Source organism: Temnothorax americanus, unplaced genomic scaffold (assembly GCF_048541705.1).
Source record: "Temnothorax americanus isolate GAGA-0224 unplaced genomic scaffold, ASM4854170v1 Scaffold108, whole genome shotgun sequence".
Taxonomy (NCBI): domain Eukaryota; kingdom Metazoa; phylum Arthropoda; class Insecta; order Hymenoptera; family Formicidae; genus Temnothorax; species Temnothorax americanus.
The window spans coordinates 61,265-81,071 of NW_027509240.1; the positions used below are offsets into that span (position 1 = coordinate 61,265).

General features: G+C 34.1%; 1 protein-coding gene across 17 annotated transcripts in view; it reads right to left on the reverse strand.

Annotated features, from left to right (window-relative positions):
• LOC143904712 (liprin-alpha-1-like) overlaps positions 1 to 19,807 on the reverse strand; it is an 83,160-nt gene that overhangs the window by 33,460 nt on the left and 29,893 nt on the right. For 12 of the 17 annotated variants that reach the window (XR_013259027.1, XM_077419685.1, XM_077419675.1 and 9 more), the window contains 7 exons: positions 7,752 to 8,039; positions 7,519 to 7,662; positions 6,360 to 6,519; positions 989 to 1,347; positions 652 to 894; positions 250 to 444; positions 54 to 146 (listed from right to left, as the gene is read on the reverse strand). Coding sequence is in view for 16 of the 17 variants with exons in the window: in XM_077419685.1 (XP_077275811.1) it covers positions 54 to 146; positions 250 to 444; positions 652 to 894; positions 989 to 1,347; positions 6,360 to 6,519; positions 7,519 to 7,662; positions 7,752 to 8,039 (1,482 nt within the window). In the remaining variant the exon portion in view is untranslated. The remainder of the gene's footprint in view (positions 1 to 53; positions 147 to 249; positions 445 to 651; positions 895 to 988; positions 1,348 to 6,359; positions 6,520 to 7,518; positions 7,663 to 7,751; positions 8,040 to 19,807) is intronic. The other 5 variants (XM_077419694.1, XM_077419611.1, XM_077419630.1 and 2 more) reach the window with 4 other exon arrangements.

Below are 19,807 nucleotides of genomic sequence, written 5' to 3' on the forward strand. Positions count from 1 at the left end.
AAATCTTTTGCGTTAATCTAATAACAATTATCTAAATTGAGTTGCTAGCTAACCTGACTGGCAGGAAGAGATTCCGATAATTGACCCGGACTAACTAAGGAAGCGGCATATTGATGTAAATGCGCTGGAGACATTGACGCAGGTGCCTACGTGAAAAAGAAAATACAGAAATATATTATAACCAATATGATCGCTTTGCTCATATTCTATGTAATCAAACCGACATAAATAAATAATTATTGCATTTACGTGATTACTAACGGTGTGGTACTTATGCAAATAATCCCTGTTTGGACTGTGGTGCGATTTTGGTGTAGATCGGCCGCTCAGTGGCGGCGATGCTCGTTCGAGGCTTCGGCCTCTTGCTAATAGATTCATGTGTTCGAGGCTGCCGACGCGAGACTCCAGTTCTTCCGCACGTGCTTCCGTACTCTGTTTTTCTTCCTACAAAATTCTCCATGTTTAATCGCCCCGGACTTAAAAATTATCAATTCTTTGAGATTTAAAAAAAGATGAATATTAAAATAGACAAAAATCAGTGTGTAAATAGAATCTGTTGAGTCTGCAATACTTTATTTCATCAACTTTTACATTAATATTCTAAATTCATATAAGGCAGATCTATGCATTTAAAATTGTATAGCCAATTACCTGAATTAATCTAATTTCCTTATTAATAGCATCTAATTGTTCTTGCAGCATCAATGCCAATGTTTGGGCATCCGTATGCCCGGTAGGGCTAATTACGTCTGCCGCACAACTGAAGATACTTTCGTTATCCCCGTCGCCTTCTGCGTCACTCGAAACATCAAACGCTTGTTGGACATTAGCGAGCACATGCGCTTGTTGCAACTTTTCCCACTCTTGCTCCGCCAAAGTCCGTGCAACATAATTCTAAAGTATCCAAACTCATGTTATATTTATTTTTAGACTTACATAGTATGATTAATTAGTACAGTTTATAATTTAATATAAAGGATACCAGTACCTTCGATGAATCATCTTCGATTGATCGTTTACCTCCTCTTCTAGGCAACGAGTGTGTGTCGAAGCTGCTGTGACTTGCGCTCCTCGAGAAGGAGCCTGGATCCACAGCGTTTGGCGACAAACTTCTCGTTAATGCGTCTGTTTGTTGAATATTAAACGCAATTTCCTGCTGGAGCATTTGTCTTTTAACGTTGTCGATTTCCAGACGCGCCTTGCCCAATTCCTTAACAATGTCAGTTTTTTCGTTTTGCAAATCCTCCGCCACTTTTCTCGTTTTTTCGAGTTCCTGAGTAAGCGCGTTCTTTTCTTCTAACGCGTGCATTCTTTCTTTCAAATGCACTTGCAGTCTTTCATTGGATTCTAAGCAAAAAATTAAACTCTTAACTTAATGTCACTTAAATCCTTAATGTATCATATTTTTTATAGTAATAAACAACTACATAAATATGCATATAGGCAAGTATATAAAGTGCAGCATCAAATATCTGTTGTTTTTCAAAATATGAGAATTTTTGTTATTATCATTTTTATAAGAGTCGTAAGGATTTTTTTAAAGGTCAACTATAGTAACAGGTAGAAAATTCAAACTGCATCTCATTCCTAACATTATTTCATGATTAAAGATAATAAAGATACTTAAATATTAAGGGGATCCTAAAGTGAAGGCTGAACTTCCTCGACGTCGGTAATGTCAACATTTCTAATCCTGTTTTCTATGTCATATATCTATATCTGTTCTTGTCTAACGAGAGGCATCTGTCCTTGTTTCGATTGCTGCGCCATCTCTCGCTACACGCAATGTCAACCTGAATGTGCTTTTGCACATATAAAAGTTTATTTAAACTAATCTTTTTTTCTAGGCTTTCAATCTTAGATCTAATTGCACGATATTGTTCTTAAATGTTGTCCCTAGGTCATGCCGGTCTAATTTTGTGGATATTTATTGTGGAATTTTTGTACAAAGCAAATATTGTCGTCACGTATACCAAAAATTAACAAAAATATTAATTTTTTCTTGTTTTCGATATAACGTCGACCACCATGACCTAGATTTTGACGCGTACTTTAATTCTAGACAAGAATTTTGCATTTCTATAAAGCCAATTAAAAGATTAGTGCTAAGAAAAAAAGCCGGTATTACAGACGGCTTTAGGATCCCCTTAAGCATTATTATAATTATTCTTCTAGATTCTAGACAGCAAATGTATTTTCTTGTTTCTCTAATAACTGTTCAACAAAAAAAATTGCACAAGAACGAGAATAATCGTAGTTTTTTGTACGCTGAATATGATCCCGTTTACTAAATTGCTCTATTACGTCACAATTTTGAGTGCAGTTAAAATTGTCAAAAAGGTTAATGTTTATTGGCATATACATTTTAATGTATTTTGACATATTGTTTGGATATGTGACATATTGGAGAAGTTTTATTGCAATCAAAATTATGTTGTTAGAACTTTCAGCCCTTAATGCTAGGTCTACAATGCGAGTCGTAAAGTCGTGAGTCGTAAGAATTGACCAATCACAAATGAATTTGAAGAGAATAATCGAGTGTGATTGGTCAATTCTTACGACTCACGACTTTACGACTCGCATTGTAGACCTAGCATAAGGCGAAGGCCGAACTTCCTCGATGTCGGTAATGGGTCTGTTCGCGTTGCTTGCACTTTTTGCACTCAGCATCTTCGCTTTCTCTCTCTCCAACGGCCAAATATATATTTATCTCATTTCAAATGCAAAAATGTTTGGGGATTTCAAGCAACGCGAACAAGCCTAATGTCAACATTTCTAATCCTGTTTTTTATGTCATATATCTATATCTGTCCTTATCTAACGAGAGGCATCTGTCCTTGTTTCGATTGTTGCGCCATCTCTTGCTACACGCAATATCAACCTGAATGTGCTTTTGCACATATAAAAGTTTATTTAAACTAATTTTTTTCTAGGCGTTGAATCTTAGTTCTATTTACACAATAATATTGTTCCTACATGTTGTCCCTAGGTCATGGCGCCGGTCTGTGGATATTTATTGTGGAATTTTTGTACAAAGCAAATATTGTCGTCACGTTTACCAAAAATTTACAAAAATATTGATTTTTTTTTGTTTTTGATATAAATTCGACCACCATGACCTAGATTTTGATGCGTACTTTAATTCTAGACAAGAATTTTGCATTTCTATAAAGCCAATTAAAAGATTAGTGCTAAGAAAAAAAGTTGGTATTACAGACGGCTTTAGGATCCCCTTAAGTCGTGATCAGACTACGGATTGGGATTGAGATTGAATTTAAATTTAATCAATCAGAATAAAGAAAACTAACTTTAAGTTTAGTGAACTTTGCTCTAATTGGTGAAATTTCAATCCAATCTCAATCTCAATCCGTAGTCTGATCACGGCTTTAAAGGCCATTACACGTAACAAAGTTTTAGTTTTAATCGTAAAGCCGTAAGAAAATAGACCAATCACAGTCAATTATTCTCCTCGCGCTTAAAGAATAATCGACTGTGATTGGTCTATTTTCTTACAGCCTTACGATTACAACTAAAACATTGTTACGTGCAATGGCCTTAAGGCCCCTGGATAGTTTCGGAAAATACAGCCTGGGTGCGTTCAGCCGATACTCCGCTAGCCTAGCAATCGTGAGCAGTCGCTCGTTTTCGCTCGTTTCCTCTCCTTTTAATCCATTGGGTCAAAGGAGAGGAAACGAGCGAAAACGAGCGACTGCTCACGATTGCTAGGCTAGCGGAGTATCGGCTGAACGCAGTGAACGCACCCATACAGCGGTCGAGTAGCACGACACCTACTGGAGGAACTTTCCTAGCTTGATACAGAACTAGTAGATTTAAACCGCGAGTCACTTGAGAATCGGCTGGTGGGGGAAACGCACACAAGAGAAACCACGTATCTGTGCACTCAGATATGTTCTTTCTCTTGTGTGCGTGTGCCCCACCAGGGCTGCGTTCCAAAATTCACTCTAGTTAACTAAAATGCTATAGTGTGCGTGACGTAAACTATAGATTTTAATTACTCAGAGTGAATTTTGGAACGCAACCCAGTCGACTCTCGAGTGGCTTGCGGCGGAAAACAGTGGACAACATAAAGATATAAGAATAGAGTGCGCGAGTCATATGCTAGCTGTAGAGGCTGCGATATAAGGAATAGAAAAAGAACGCTGCATGTAGGCCCTTTCTGTCTTTGTCTACGCGTGCATGCGAAACAAAGTCAGAAGGGGCCCATGCGCAGCTTTCTCTTTCTATTCTGCGCAGCTTTCTCTTTCTATTCCTATATCGCTTTTTCAGCTCGCTCGCGCACTCTATTCTTATATCTCTATGGTGGACAATTGTCTTGCGGAAGATCTTATTGATAAAATAACTCATTAATCGTACTAAAAATTGTGCATTATTGAGCTTCAGTTTGTTGGTTATGTTAATGTGCTGTCCATTGCCTCAAATAATAATCCAATAAAGTGCCATAAACCATTTTCCAGAACAGTGCTACGCCGACTGTATCAGCTGTCAATTTTTCATTGCACTATTACTGCACTTTCTATATTAGGACCAGCAAATTAATGAGCAGGTAAACATACAATATGCTTTCATCTTTCATTTAAGCGCTTATATTCAATCGTACGGTGACTCCTTCTTATTTGAGATCTTCCGTAAGAATTGTTCATATTTCATCTTTCGATTCAAGATGGCTGACATAGGTATCCAGAATCCAGGGCTCTTAAAAGGAATTTGTTATGTCGATTATGATTAAAAAGATATTAATGATTTACATTTCGTCAAAGTTGCGATCATTAGGATCTATGAAATATTTTTTAATTGTTGTAAAAACTTAAGGATTTTTTGAGATCACGGAATACTAATTTGATGTCATAAGTTGATCAATTCAAAATGGCAAAGCCAATATGGCGGATATCAAAATTAAAAATGGTCTAATTTTTACTTTTAATATCCACCATATTGGTTATTTTAATTTTATCAATTTTGACATCAGATTAATATTCAGCGACTTAAAAAATCCTTAAGTTTGAATAACATAATTCAACAGGCTATGTGAATCCAATGTCTTTTTAACCATAATCGATACAATAAATTCCTTTTAAGGATTAAAAGTCATGACAATATACTTAATTTTGATTACAATAAAACTTCTTCAACATGTCACATATCGTAGATACCTATATTATGCCAAAATATACTAAAATATCCTTTTGCTTCCTCATAGAGGAAGCTTTGTTTTCGTAAAAAAAATTTTTTTTAGTTGCTTTTGCTAATGTGTTCAGAATGTTCTAAAACGTCGAAAATCGCTATTTTAAAAAATGTCGGTATGTATGTATGTATGTATGTATGTGTGTATGTGTGTATGTCTGTGCCAAATTTACCGAAATTTCTATAACTCCAGAATTGATCAACCAAATCTTAACGAATTGTATATGAAATAGGGGTAGAAAAGACTGAAGAATATAATAGAATTAATAAAAATTGCTAATAATCAAGGGGTTTTTTTTAAATAAAATTTAGAATTTTTGCAGAAATGTTTGTTTATGCTTTAATTTCCGCAAATTTGGAGATATCGATCTATTTCTAATTTTATTATATTTTTCAGTTTTTTCTACCCCTATTTTATATATAATTCGTTAAGATTTGGTTGATTAGACTCAGCTTTATACGTGATCAAAGGTCCCTAATTTTTAGAAAAATGTTTGTAATAGCTTTAACTTCTGTAAATTTTAAGATATCGGTTTATTTTTAATTTTGTTATATTCTTCAGTCTTTCTCTATTTCTATTTTATATAGTTCTTTAATGCCCGTATTCATAGTCGGGTCTTATATTCAAGTTAAAAACGAAATGCAAGTACTAGTTGCTCTAACTTCCGCAAATATTGAGATATCGGGCTGTTTTTTTTTTTTTTTTTATTTTTATTTTAATCAATAGAGTATCATTCAAGGAAGGTCGGTATTGAATTTGGCGATGATCGGTAAAGGGGTTTTTTGCAAGTAGAAACCTATTTGTTTTGGCTTCCTCATAGAGGAAGCTTTGTGAGCAAAGGTTTCTACTTGCACAATTAAAAACTATGAGGAAGCAATGTGCAGGTTTCTACTTGCACACTTTTTTTGCAACTTTAATTGCAAATTTCTTAAAATTGCGACGTGACAGAGCAACTTGGCAAACAGGATCATATTCAGAATTCAGCGTCCAAAAAACTATAAAGAACTGTTATTCTCGTTTTTGTACTCAAAAAAAGTAATTTTTTGTTGAACAGTATAATAATAATACGATATATACTTAAATAATTTGTGTTTATAATCCCACAAACAATTATTAAGACAATCTGATATAGAAAAAGATAGTGCGTCGAAATTACCAGATAAAAGTTTATCAACGGTTGTACTAAGACGCGTGTTATGCTCTTCATTCATCTTTAACCGTTGATTAACACGCATCACTTCTGCGTTCTTTTCTTCTAATTGTGCTTCCAGTCTTTGAATTCTATCCTCCGCGCTACCATGTCTCTCCTGAGCCTGCTTAAATTTCGCATAATTAAAATCATTGATTTATTTATAATATTAGCAACTTCCATAATAATATATCTAATTTAATTACTGTTATTGAAAGCTGATATTTACGAAACTATCTCATTACTTTTAACAAATTTCGATTTCATCTCAATGGTAAATGTCAATTCTCATGATTGATTGGAATATATTGGGTAGAAGATAATTATATCAAAATGTAAAATTTAGGGCAAGTAATGAATATAACTTATATTGTACGTTTCTCTCTCTCTCTCTCTCTCTCTCTATATATATATATATATATATATATATATATATAATTTATTCTAATACTTATATTCTATATAATCTAAATAATCTAAATGAGACATTCTATAATAGAGACAGTAAGAAAATAAAACGTGTTGTATATGAGCGAGAAAAAAGAGACAGAGAATGTATTGTATCAATAAACACATTCAAAGGTGACACACTATTCATAAACTATAAATTATGATATTTGAAACATATCCGTCATTTGCAGAAGTAAAAGATTTTGTACAAACCAGGTTGACTTCCACTATTCATGCTGCGTTATATCAGTTTGCAAATCATATAAGATAGGACATAATCAATTTTCAAAAGTATAAAAAAAATTATGTAACTAAAAATTCTTGATGCACATAAATTTAATTTGTAAATTCAGCTTGTATTTATATTTAGCAATTTGCGTATTTTAGCGTAAATATTATAAAGACACATTGCGGTGTACAAAAATACTTGATCTGTATGTATGCTGAATGCTATTATTACGCATCATACATATAGTAGTACAGAGCATAGAGCAGTAAATTATATATTGTTGTTTGATAAAATTAACTTAAATATAATAAGAACACAACTCTGTGGTAATAATGCACGTTAAGAAAGAGAAGCTCTCTAGACACAAATCGTATCTCGGGAATGTTAAAGTGCAGAGGAATAAAAAAAGGGAGAGCTGATGTGACATGATATGATTCCCCTGCGTACCTGGTTGGGCCTCCTCACCTGCGTCAGAGCCTCCATCCTCTGCTTCAATTGCTCTTCCATTTCTGGTAACTTAGCATATTGAGCTAGTTTCTGTTCCGCGAGTTCTAGTTTCTCTTGTATAGCCGCAATTTTTTCCTCTTGGAGCTTTAGTAAATTCAATTAATCATAAGAAAATGATTGTGTTATATAATTATAATGAAGAAAGAGAAAATAAAGATTAATATGTGATTTACCTTTAATTGAGCTTTCTTATGCTGCAACTCTTGCTCCAGCTTCTCATTGAGGTCGTGAAGACTAGTAGACTCCCGTTGAGCATTGAGATATCGTTTTTCTAGAGTTGCTATTCGCTCCTCTTGGTCCTCTTTTTGTGCCACATTCTCTCGCAAGTCTCTTTGCAGTTTAAGACCTGCCTCTTGTGCCTTCAGAAGATCTTTTTGTGTTTTGGATAGCGTTTCTTCTAACTCGGCAACGCGTCCACTTAGTTCCGCTACCCGTCGTTGCCATGTACTTAATTCTGAGCTCTAAAATAATATTTATAATATTTTATATCGGCTTATGAAACAATTATCGATTTATACCAGCCACCATTTAAGCTACTTGTGTATTATCGTAGAAACCGACAAATGTAAACGTATTATGTAACTCTATGCAAAACACTTTATGAACAAATTTTATGATAATTATCTATATGATACTAAGACTAATTCAAGAAAGTCGTTATTGTTGTATTCATAGATTTCGCTTTTTACTGTTTTATTTTTAATGTATCTACTACAGTAAAGGAACGGCAAAACTTCTTAAAGAAAAAATACACAGGCCAACTGCCCCTACAAAACACCTTATTTTTGGCTGTAGAAAAATAATCCTGACGTGTAGGGGCAAAACTGAGGTTATATTCGGTTTCATCAGGCGAAAATACATGGGAATATCATGGTCTAGTCCATAGCGCAGACAACTTTTCTTTTTTTGTTGGCCTGTGATATCGATTTAGGTACAATCCATTGTTAATCACCAATCATGCGATCACAAAATGTTAACATGAATGTTATTGTTCATTCCATAACATGACATAGGAACCACTGAAAATATTATATACTATATACAAAAAGATAATACGTATTATGCTTTATAACATTAATGATGAAATAATAAAATTTTAGTTACATTAAAGACTGGATTGTCCTATAATAATTAATGCGGTTTTTTAGAGATATTTTTTAAATAAAACAAAAAATTTGATGTTTTTATTTTCATCCAAAATATATTTTCCATTGTTATTTACAACTTTTTCCCATCTTAATCTGTTTCAATTTCCTGACGATAAAAGTTCTTTCAATTTCTTTCACTTTTGAGCTAAAGAAGAAATCATTAGCTTTCTCTTATAATGCATTATTTATGGGATGACCCAATATATGTAAGTTATGTGTGTATATGTAATATAATATATAAAATATATATACATATATATAGGGTGCTACGAAAGTTTTACAATACGCAACATTTATTGGATAGAGCGGGATGAGCTTTGTTGTATTCGAAAGAGCGTTCAAAATTAGGTGGGGAAAGACCTTGCCTGCAGTACATTCCGAGCAAACAGTGAGAAAAGATTAGAAAATTATACCATGGACAAAACAAGAGTCTCGTGCGATTATTCATTACTAGCATGCCTCGCCGGGTTTCGCCCCGGAGAACATGTGTATTAAGACACTCAAATAGTCTCTCTTTCTTTCTCTTCCTCCCTCCTCATCCTCCCCCTTATTTCCCAAAAAATTAAAAAAATTAAAAAAACTGGTTTTTAAAAGATCGGTAACGAAAAATTATATACTTTATGGTACTCCCCAGGAAATTCAACCCCTACTTTATGTACAATTCTTTGAGATTCGGTCATTCCGAACCGGTTTCCAAAAAGATCGGTAACAAAAAATAATACACTTTATAGCACTTCTCGGGAAATTATACTCCTTCTTCATGTATAATTTTTTGAGATTCAATCAATTATTTCCCTAAAAATTGGAAAAATTAAAAAAACCGGTTTCCAAAAAGATCGGTAACAAAAACTGTACACATCATGGCACTCCCCGTAAAATTCTACCACTACTTCTTTAAGATTCGGTCAATAAATTCCAGAAAAATTGAAAAATTTTCCGTACCGGCTTCCAAAAAAATCGGTAACGAAAAATTATACACTTTATAGCACTCCCCGAAAAATTCTGCCCCTGCTTGATCTATAATTCTTCGAGATTCGGCCAATTATTTCCTGAAAAATTGAAAAAATTAAAAAAACCGGTTTCCAGAAGATCGGTAACAAAAAACTATACACCCTATAGCACTTCCCGGGAAATTCTACCCCTATTTCATATACGTTTGGTAAAAATTCGGTCCATTGGTTTCCGAGATCATAGCGGACAAAAAAAAAGCAAACCCTGTTGCTTTATAATAATACAATAGATAGTATAGATAGTATAGACTAGCATGCCACGCCGGGCTTCGCCCCGGAGAACATGTGTATTAAGACACGCAAATAGTCTCTCTTTCTTTCCCTCCCTCCCCCCTCTTCCTCCCCCTTATTATTTCCCGAAAAATTGAAAAAATAAAAAAAACTGGTTTTTAAAAGATCGGCAACAAAAAATTATATACTTTATGGCACTCCCCGGGAAATTCAACCCCTACTTTATGTACAATTCTTTGAGATTCGGTCATTCCGAACCGGTTTCCAAAAAGATCGGTAACAAAAAATAGTACACTTTATAGCACTCCCCGGGAAATTATACTCCTTCTTCATGTATAATTTTTTGAGATTCAATCAATTATTTCCCTAAAAATTGAAAAAATTAAAAAAACCGATTTCCAAAAAGATCGGTAACAAAAACTGTACACATCATGGCACTCCCCGTAAAATTCTACCACTACTTCTTTAAGATTCGGTCAACAAACTCCCGAAAAATTGAAAAAATTTCCGTACCGGCTTCCAAAAAGATCGGTAACAAAAAATTATACACTTTATAGCACTCCTCGAAAAATCCTGCCCCTGCTTGATCTATAATTCTTTGAGATTCGGCCAATTATTTCCTGAAAAATTGAAAAAATTAGAAAAACCGGTTTCCAGAAGATCGGTAACAAAAAACTATACACCCTATAGCACTTCCCGGGAAATTCTACCTCTATTTCATATACGTTTGGTAAAAATTCGGTCCATTAGTTTCCGAGATCATAGCGGACAAAAAAAATGCAAACCCTGTTGCTTTATAATAATAGTATAGACTAGTATAGATAATAGTGTAGATAGTATAGATAGTATAGATAACTTTTCACGTGGTTTGTTTGTAGACGAGTGTGTAAAAGAAGTGTGTGTGTGTGTGTGCGTGTGCGTGTGCGTGTGTGTGTGCGTGTGTGTGTGTGTAGCGATCATGGCGCAGAAAGATGTACGCTGCTCTAATAAACCTAAGATCCGAGTTCAAATCTAACCAAAAATCGTCGGTTTTTATTTGATCGTTACCTCTCGGAAGGGAATGGCAACCGAGAGTATTTTTTGCCACGAGCACCTCTCTATATATTTAAGGACCTGATCCTCTAGGTTGGGAACTGGGCGCTAGGTTAATAACTTGCCCCGTTAATTAAAAGAAATTATTCTTAAGAAACCAAAAGAGAAGCTTCGGATTTGATGAAGGCCAAACTTCAGAAGGCCATGGCTCGATCTTGAGTTGTAGTACTACTACTAAAGAAAAACAAATCGATGAATTTTAAAAGGACAAAGGTAACTTAATTCTTTCATGGTGACGTATTACAGATAGGAATTGGAGTTCTGAGTAACTTACTTAAGTAACTTATCAATTAATAAAAAGTCATGGAACGTAAATGCGTAAACTAAAAAGAAGTCATGCACCATTTTCTACAAAAAAAAGCCAATCGGCGCTGTCACTATAAGTCGCTGTTTTATAGAGCCAGCTGCGTTATTCTTTGACATATGTACTGGTCCTGCAGTCAAACTCCCCGCCTCGAATCGGATCACGCGGCAGTATTAACGATGATCAACCAAGGCCTTACGCCACTCTGACACGCTTAGCTTTAGAACACCGTGATTGTCAAGGCACGAAGCCCTCGGAGTACACACTCTGTCTAACTGAGTAAGTAAGGAAACGATGAAATATCTCAAGTTTTGAAGGAGAGTTGTCCACATCGGATGACGATTTTCCGATAGTAAGTTTCAAAAAAGAGAGTTTAATCTCGAGGAGCCCGCACAGCACAGGCCGGCCGGAAACTGTGTGGCGCTAGAAAACATCGCAGCGATTGAAAAACTGCTGCAAGAAAGTAAAGGTATCACTTACAGACAGATCGAAAAACTTATCCAGATTGGACACCTGCGGTTCATCGCATTCTGCACAAACATTTACAAGTAAGGAAGGATTGTACTCTCTGGGTACCCCACTCGCTCACAGAAGAGCAAAACAGAGGGTACAGTGGTGAAAAAAATATGCTAAAACACTTCTAATCTGGATCATCTCAGGATGTAAATAACATCGTTACTGGTGACGAAACTTGGCAGTACTATTACGATTTGCTAAAATCACAGAGCAGAGTCTGGCTCTTTGAAGACGAGGATAGTGAAAGTCTGAAAATCTCGATGTGTAAAAAGAAGAATCGCGATATTCTTCAGAAAGCGTGGCCTCGTGGAACATGTTGTACTTACTAGAGTCACAGCGCACAGTAACCATTTCCTGGTATATTGAAGTCTGTTTGCCAAGACTGATTCAAGCATTCAAAAACCTGCGACAAAGATCTCGCCTTGATACACACTTGGCTTTTCTATCAGAACAACGCACCGGCGACCATCAGGCGAAGAATATTGCGGCTTTTTCAGCGAAGTCTGAACTAAGCCTACTCGATCACCCTCCCTATAGTCCAAATGTCCAGATCTTACCCCTGGTGATTTTGGATTGTTTCCTGAGATCAAGAAACAATTGAAGAGCAAGCGATTTTCTAGCGACAGCGAGCTTTTGGCAGTAGGACCAAGCGAGTGCCAATCTCTCAGAGAAAACGTTGGTTCATTGACTGAATGGACCGAACGGTTTCGGAGTTATAGAGTAATAGAGATCTATTAATAGATATCCACGATTCAGAACAACTGACAACTGACACTTATGCCCATTTTCACCAATGTCGTTTAAGGACTTGGTTAGATGGCGCGTGTGTGAATGGTAGCGGTGAAAGTGCGTTGTGCGATTTTAGCTTTGTTTCTGGGTTTAAAGTTTAGTATGTGGCAATTAGGGATAATGGAAAGATAGGGTGTAAATAGAGGATGCGATGAGAATGAAGGGAGATAGTAGGATGCAAGTAGTATAGAAGTGTTTAGAGAACGTGGTAGGATGAGGTTATGGTGACGAGTCAGTTAGGCGGTAAAGGCGGTAAAGGTAATGTAGGTCAAGTAGGGAAGGTTTCGATCGATGATTGTAAAGAAGATTGTATGATAAGTGATTAGCTAAGGAGCCTTCGGTCGTAAATTAAGCATAGGTTAAGAAGATAGTTAAAGGGATGACAGATTGAACTCAGAACACAGGTAAATTTTAGATTAGGAAATATAGGAGTAAGAATAAGAAGAGGAAGAAGAGGAAAAGGGAAGAAAACAGGAGAGGACAAGAGGCAGGTGAAAGAAGCACTGTTATAGAAGAGGTTATACGAAATAAAGGAGAATTAAATGTGAAAAAGAAAGAAGAAAAAAGTAGTTGTAGAAACTCTCGAGCTCCGGGTTAATGGAAATGAAAAGAAGAAAAGTGAAATAAAGCTAGGACACAAGGATTGGCGGGTTCAGAGATGTTCTAGGAAAGGGAAGTAAAAGAAGATAAGTAAGTGAAGAAGGGTTAAGCCAATGATGAAGAAGAGAGAAAATGAACAGAAGAAAAGTGAAGAAAAGCGATTGGCGTAATCCTGGAACAAGGATTGGCGAAACTTATCTACATTGAAGGAAAGGAAAAGTAAAAGAAGATAGAAATAGGAAAGGGAGTAAACGAGGACACAAGGCTTGGTGAGAAGAGGAGAGGAAGAAGAGGAAGGAAATGTGGAAGGAGGAAAAATAAGAGGTATGAACGTTACAGTTTAAGAAAGGATGCAGAAGTTTTCTGGAAATATTAGAATCTTTTGACGGCACGGATGCAAATACAGGTATATTGGTTATGCAACGGCAGATAGGAGGTACGGGAAGATAATCAGAAAACGCGCGCGGAGGAAATAAATGTTGCTTCGGAGGGAACGAGAGAAGAAGAGCTGGGAAACAATTCAGTAGGAGAGGAGAGGAGCAGTGCTGAAGAATTTGGCGAAATAAGGAAGAGGAATGGAGCGATTCGAGGGCACAGAAGTTTTTTGAGTTAAATTAGGAATGAACTCAAAAGATCAGGAAGATTAAGATTAGGAAGATAATATATTGAAAGAGAAAAGAAAAGAAGAGGAGGGAGGGGCATACAGGGAGGTGTGATGAGTTCGGTAGGGGGACATAAGAAAGTATTAGTTAGGAAGCAGGAGATTTGTTATTAGTCGAGTTTATTATATGTAGGTGTATGTAAATATCTGTGTGTAAGGGTTTTACAGTTAAATTGAGTATTGTAAGATGAGAGAGTTGCGTTAATATTTTAAGGTAAAGGTAAAGAATTATGTCAATATGTGGTTGAAAAATAGGAAAATGGTTGTAATATTAAGGTAAAGGTAGGGATAAAGAAAAAGAGAGAGAATTATATTTTGTAGTTTTAAGATTAGGCTTTGAATTTCGCACGCAGAAGTTATGGAAGATATGAGTTTAAGGTATATGATAGGTTCTGGAGTATAAGGTTTATAGAGAGAATGCATTAGAATTAAAGTTTTATAAGTTTTAGGATGCAAGAAATTATTTTAGAGATAAAGCGAGATAATTGGTTCTTCCTGGATTAAAGGAGATTTGAGAAGAATTTAGAAATATATGGAATATTAATATTAGTTGTTGCGCGTTGTTGTATGAAGGTATGTGTGTGTGTGTGTGTATAGGTGAATAATGTCCATTTCTTGGCCTACTGCTGAAGCGGACTAGGTTCAAATATTTTTTAGTTTAGGTTGTGTGTTTAACGTGCAAATAATGGATTTAGTCGTTTAGGGCTTAAGGGATGGTTTTTCTAAAAGAAATTTAAGAAAGTACGGAATAATAAATTAATAGTTGCACGCGTTAAGTTAAAAAAATTTGGTATGAGTGTGTATAAGGTATATTGTAAACCAAGTCCATTTCTTGGCTTTTTGTAGCTGAAATTAAATAAATCTATCTATCACTAATGTCGTTTAACTTGAACCTTAGTTCAATTCACTCTTTGTCTGTTTCTAAGGGAGACTGTTAGAAAGGGACAAAGAGTGAATTGAACTAAGGTTCAAGTTAAACGACGTTGGTGAAAAGGGGCATAAATGCTCCCGATGTCGGCACGATTACGATAACTTTGGCCTCTTGATTTGACGATGATTTCTGGTAGTTTTTTTTACACTGAACACAAAATTATATAGATTTTATAGGGCTAACTGCTCTAGTTTTCGAGATATACAGTGTTAAAGTTCAAAAGAAATAATATGAATTTTAAATAATATATTTTGATTATGTGTATAGATAGTATAACACAATAGGCGGGGGAGGGGCTACCGCAACACTCCTTCCCCGCAGGCAGGGTTGAGTCACCACTCCCGTGTTCACCCCCGTGAATCTCGGTTCACGTAAAAAGTTGAAAAACCGAACCGTACAATGATAGACCTCAGTTCGGGTGCGGAGTAAACTTCGGAAAATTTTTTGGTCGAAAATTTTTTGTGTTTCTCGCCAAAAATGCCTACAAAAACCATTAACATTTCGAGAGACCAAAGTTATCGTAATCGTCCCCCCCAATGTTATCCGCAAAACTCTAAACATATATATTTTTTAAAAAGCTTGGAACAATGTATTAATTAATTAATTAATGCTAGCTAGAAAATGTGTTAAAATTGACGAAGAAATTTTTGAGCACCTTTTGTAAAGCTTTAAACAGAATAAAGAACATTAAACAACATTTACTTCAATTTATGTTTTATTACGAGAGCAACTTTAATGCTCTATAACGCTATAACTCTGAAACTGTACGGATTCAAAAATATGTTCATTAAACATTTTCGACTCGTTTTCATGCACTAAAGCCGCTGTACCAGTTTTGGCACTGAGTTCAGAGATACCCTGTATACATATATTTATAATTACATACAAATACACACCCACGCACAGACACACGCACAGAGTGTTGTATTTTATATATAAATAATATATAAACAAATTGAGGTATCCTGCCGAATATCTCAAAAACTGAACCCGGCAGGCAAAAATGTTTTACAAGGGTCAACTAACCCTTGACCCCTTGAATTTTGCTAAAATTTCAATATGTTACAGTTACACTCAATTCACTAATACAAAGTACAGTAACTCTGTCCAATGTGCAATAGTTATAAAATATTAAATGTTAAAATTTTTTTATATTAATGAAAAATAAACCAGGCTCACATGCAAAGAAATTTCATTCATAAAACACACTTGGTACAAATTATAGTAGTGTTTTAAATGTTTCTCTAATAGATATCATTCGTGTACACATTGTGACCATATTATTGATAATGAACAAACTGAAAGTTCCGATACCGAAAATTAATTGTTATGTAATTATATATTTTGTTAATTGTGATGTACTTCTTTTGTAATGTCATTATAATCCTATTTTTCTTATTTATAATACAATTAATACACACACACATAATTATAATATATAAATAAATTTTATTAAAATTTTATTTTGCAGAATTTTAAATCAATTAAGCACATGAAAGATTTTAAACATTAATATTTCATAAACTATTGCGCATTTGACAGAATTGCTGTACTTTGCATTAGTAAATGGGATGTAGATAACATATTAAAAATTTAGTAAAATTCAAAGGGTCAAGAGTTGATTGTCCCCTTGTTAAATAAAAGTGTGGTTTGGAGGTAAACAAATAAAAGTAAAATCAATGTTTGAAAAAAATCGATTTTCTAAGGTCAGAAGATAATCGCCATTTTTTTAATGGAACTATATAATTTTTTACATAATATATAATTCTTAATTCTGATTATTCTGCATATAAAAACATTAAAGTAGAATTATTGAAAAATCAAAAGTTTATGAGATATTTTATACTTTGTTCTGGCATATTTTGACATAAAATATAAAGTGTAAAGATATAAACTACTCACTTTTTGATAACCAAACCTTGATTTATGTACAGAATAATGAGATAAATTAATTGATGTAAAGAAAATATAGTTACTTTTTTTAAAAATTATGAGATTTGCAACATGCATTACATACCTTTTAGAATTCCACCTTAATATATGCAGAATAACTAGAAAAATCATATTTATAAAAATTATATAATTTTATTTTAAAAGATGATCTTCAATATACCCAACCTTAAAAAATCGATTTTTTCGAAAAATATTGGTAATTTTTTACAATAACTAACACAGCTCGGATTACTTTGACCTTGACATATGTTGTCAAGGACACCCTCCTGAGTGACCTTCAGAAGGTTTTAGCCGTCGCTCGCTATTCGTTAAAAAGTTATTAACAAAAAAAAGTTTGGAAAATATAGCAGCTATTTTGAGTATTGGAAGGCATAAATGACTAATATATGTCGAAATAGTTCACGAGGTAAACAAAACGAAATAGTCACAAAACGAGGTGCCACATGGGTTGGTGACGCGCTTTAAAAGTATTTAAGTGTTTAAAGTGCGTCAACTAACCTCTGTAGATTAGTGACGCGCTTTAAAAGTATTTAAGTGTTTAAAGCGCGTCTACTAACCTATGTGTTTAAAGCGCGTCACTAACCAACATAGGTTAGTTGACGCGCTTTAAACACTTAAATACTTTTAAAGCGCGTCCTTCCGAAGGTCACTCAGGAGAGTGACCTTGACAACATATGTCAAGGTCAAGGTCATCGGCGAGTGGTCCCTATTACTGCATAATTACCGTTCTTTATGCCTCCCAATACTCAAAATAGCTGCTATATTTTCCAAACTTTTTCCAAATTTACACTGAAAAATTGTGTATAAAATTGGTTCCAAAAAAAACTAACAATCCAATTTAACCCTTATGTCAATACCCGGAATGTGCGACGTTGTTCAATACTCGGGTACCTGGGTACCCACCTGTGTATATATGGGTAAAATTTTTAATGTTTGCATGAAAATTTTTTTATAACCGCCTGGATCGTCGCTATTTGAACTTTTTACTATCGAAATATGCAATAAACTTTTTGTTTTAATACCCAAAAGTAAAAAAATTATTGTCTTGAAGTTTACCTATTTGATTCTAATACCCAGGGTACCCACTTTTAAGAATATGAGTTTTATTATAGTTATTGACTAAATTAATTTATAAATAATTGTTCTGTATTAATTTACCATTCCTATAACCATATTAATTATTTATAAATTAATTTAGTCAATAATTATAATAAAACTCATATTTGTAAAAGTGGGTACCCGAGTACCCTGGGTATTAGAATCAAGTAGGTAAACTTCAAGACAATAATTTTTTTACTTCCGGGTATTGAAACAAAAAGTTCATTGCATATTTCGATAGTAAAAAGTTCAAATAGCGACGATCCGGGCGGTTATAAAGAAATTTTCATGCAAACATTAAAAATTTTACCCATATATGCACAGGTGGGTACCCAGGTACCCGAGTATTGACATAAGGGTTAAAAAATCCTACGTACTTCCATAGCCAATCTATCACAGATTAAGAACTTTTTTGGATTTCTGTTCTAGGTCATACCAGTCAGCCGAAATCATATACACCAGCTGGACCCCCGTGACGCACACGGCCTCTTTTGACAGGGTGTATTTTATATACAAAAAAATTTTTTTTACATCTTCAATGTATAATAAAAAGACCCCTTAAAGCCGATTTTCGATTGCTCTATTCCTTATATGTTAAAACAAATCGTGAAAAGAGTTCATGCTCAAAGGTGTTATACCCCCTTAAGAAAGCAAATAGAAACAAATTTTTTATACCATGAATTTTTTAGATATTGTAATAAATATTTTTTTATATAAAATTAGTCTATGATTTTTGTTTACTTGTTTTGTAAAAGAACTTTGCCCATTTTCACAGGTTTTGGGCTATCAATCATATATAATTTTGTAGATAATAATGATAATATTAAAGAAAAAATAATTTTAGATCTTCAAACCTCCGTCAAAAACAGTCTGACCTCATAATGATATCATTTTATTTGTTCGATGGCTCATCATCAGAGCTGTCCAAGATAACAAATTCGTCATTGCTATGCTCAGAAGGTATCAATATATTTTAAATAAAAAAATAACGGGTATATCCGTCGCTTACATGCCACATCTCTCCCTCCCCCGTTATCATCTTGAACAGCTCTGATGATGAGCTATCAAACGAATAAAACGACATCATTAGGAGGTCAGGACTGCTTCCGGCGGGGGTTTGAGGATGTAAAACTATTTTTTCTTTAATACTACCATTATTATCTACAAAATTATATATAATTGATAACCCGGATAGCTTAAATTGGGCGAAGTTTTTTGATACCTCCAGTCATTTTGCATATAACAGTTATAAAAAGATAAATAATTTACAAAATATTTTATATTTTATTCTGATTACATAGTGTTTATGTATTTTTCTTAAAAAACCATGTATTTTATTAATTTTTACATAAAAATATTAAAGCAGACATCGAAAAATAAATATTTCATATTTTGTGTCGAAATATGTAAAAATAAAATATAAATTATTTCGTAAGCTGTTTATTTTGTATAATTTGTAATACCTTTACATGCGGAATAACTTGAAGAAACAAATTACTTAGAGAAAAATATATTGTTAAAAAAAATATCGATAACGTCGATATATTTTTTAAAAGATATAAAACATTTGTTTCTCTATCATCATAGTTACTCTTTTAAATAGTGCAAATTTTGTCTTAACATTTTTTTTATATTTGATGGATAAAAAATTTATTGATTATTGTTTAGAATTAAAGCTTTTCTGAATTTAAAAATTTTTCAATTTTTTTTCTTTGCAAAAGAGTGTATGTTATTGTCAAGTTGGGTAATTATTTAAATTAATAAACCCATCTCCAATGATCTTGATCTTGACATATGTTGTCAAAGTCACTCTTCTAACAAGGGAACGGTTGGAAGTATCCTTACCGGATTTGGATGCGCTTTGGATGTGTTGTTGAGCATCAAAAAATATTAGAC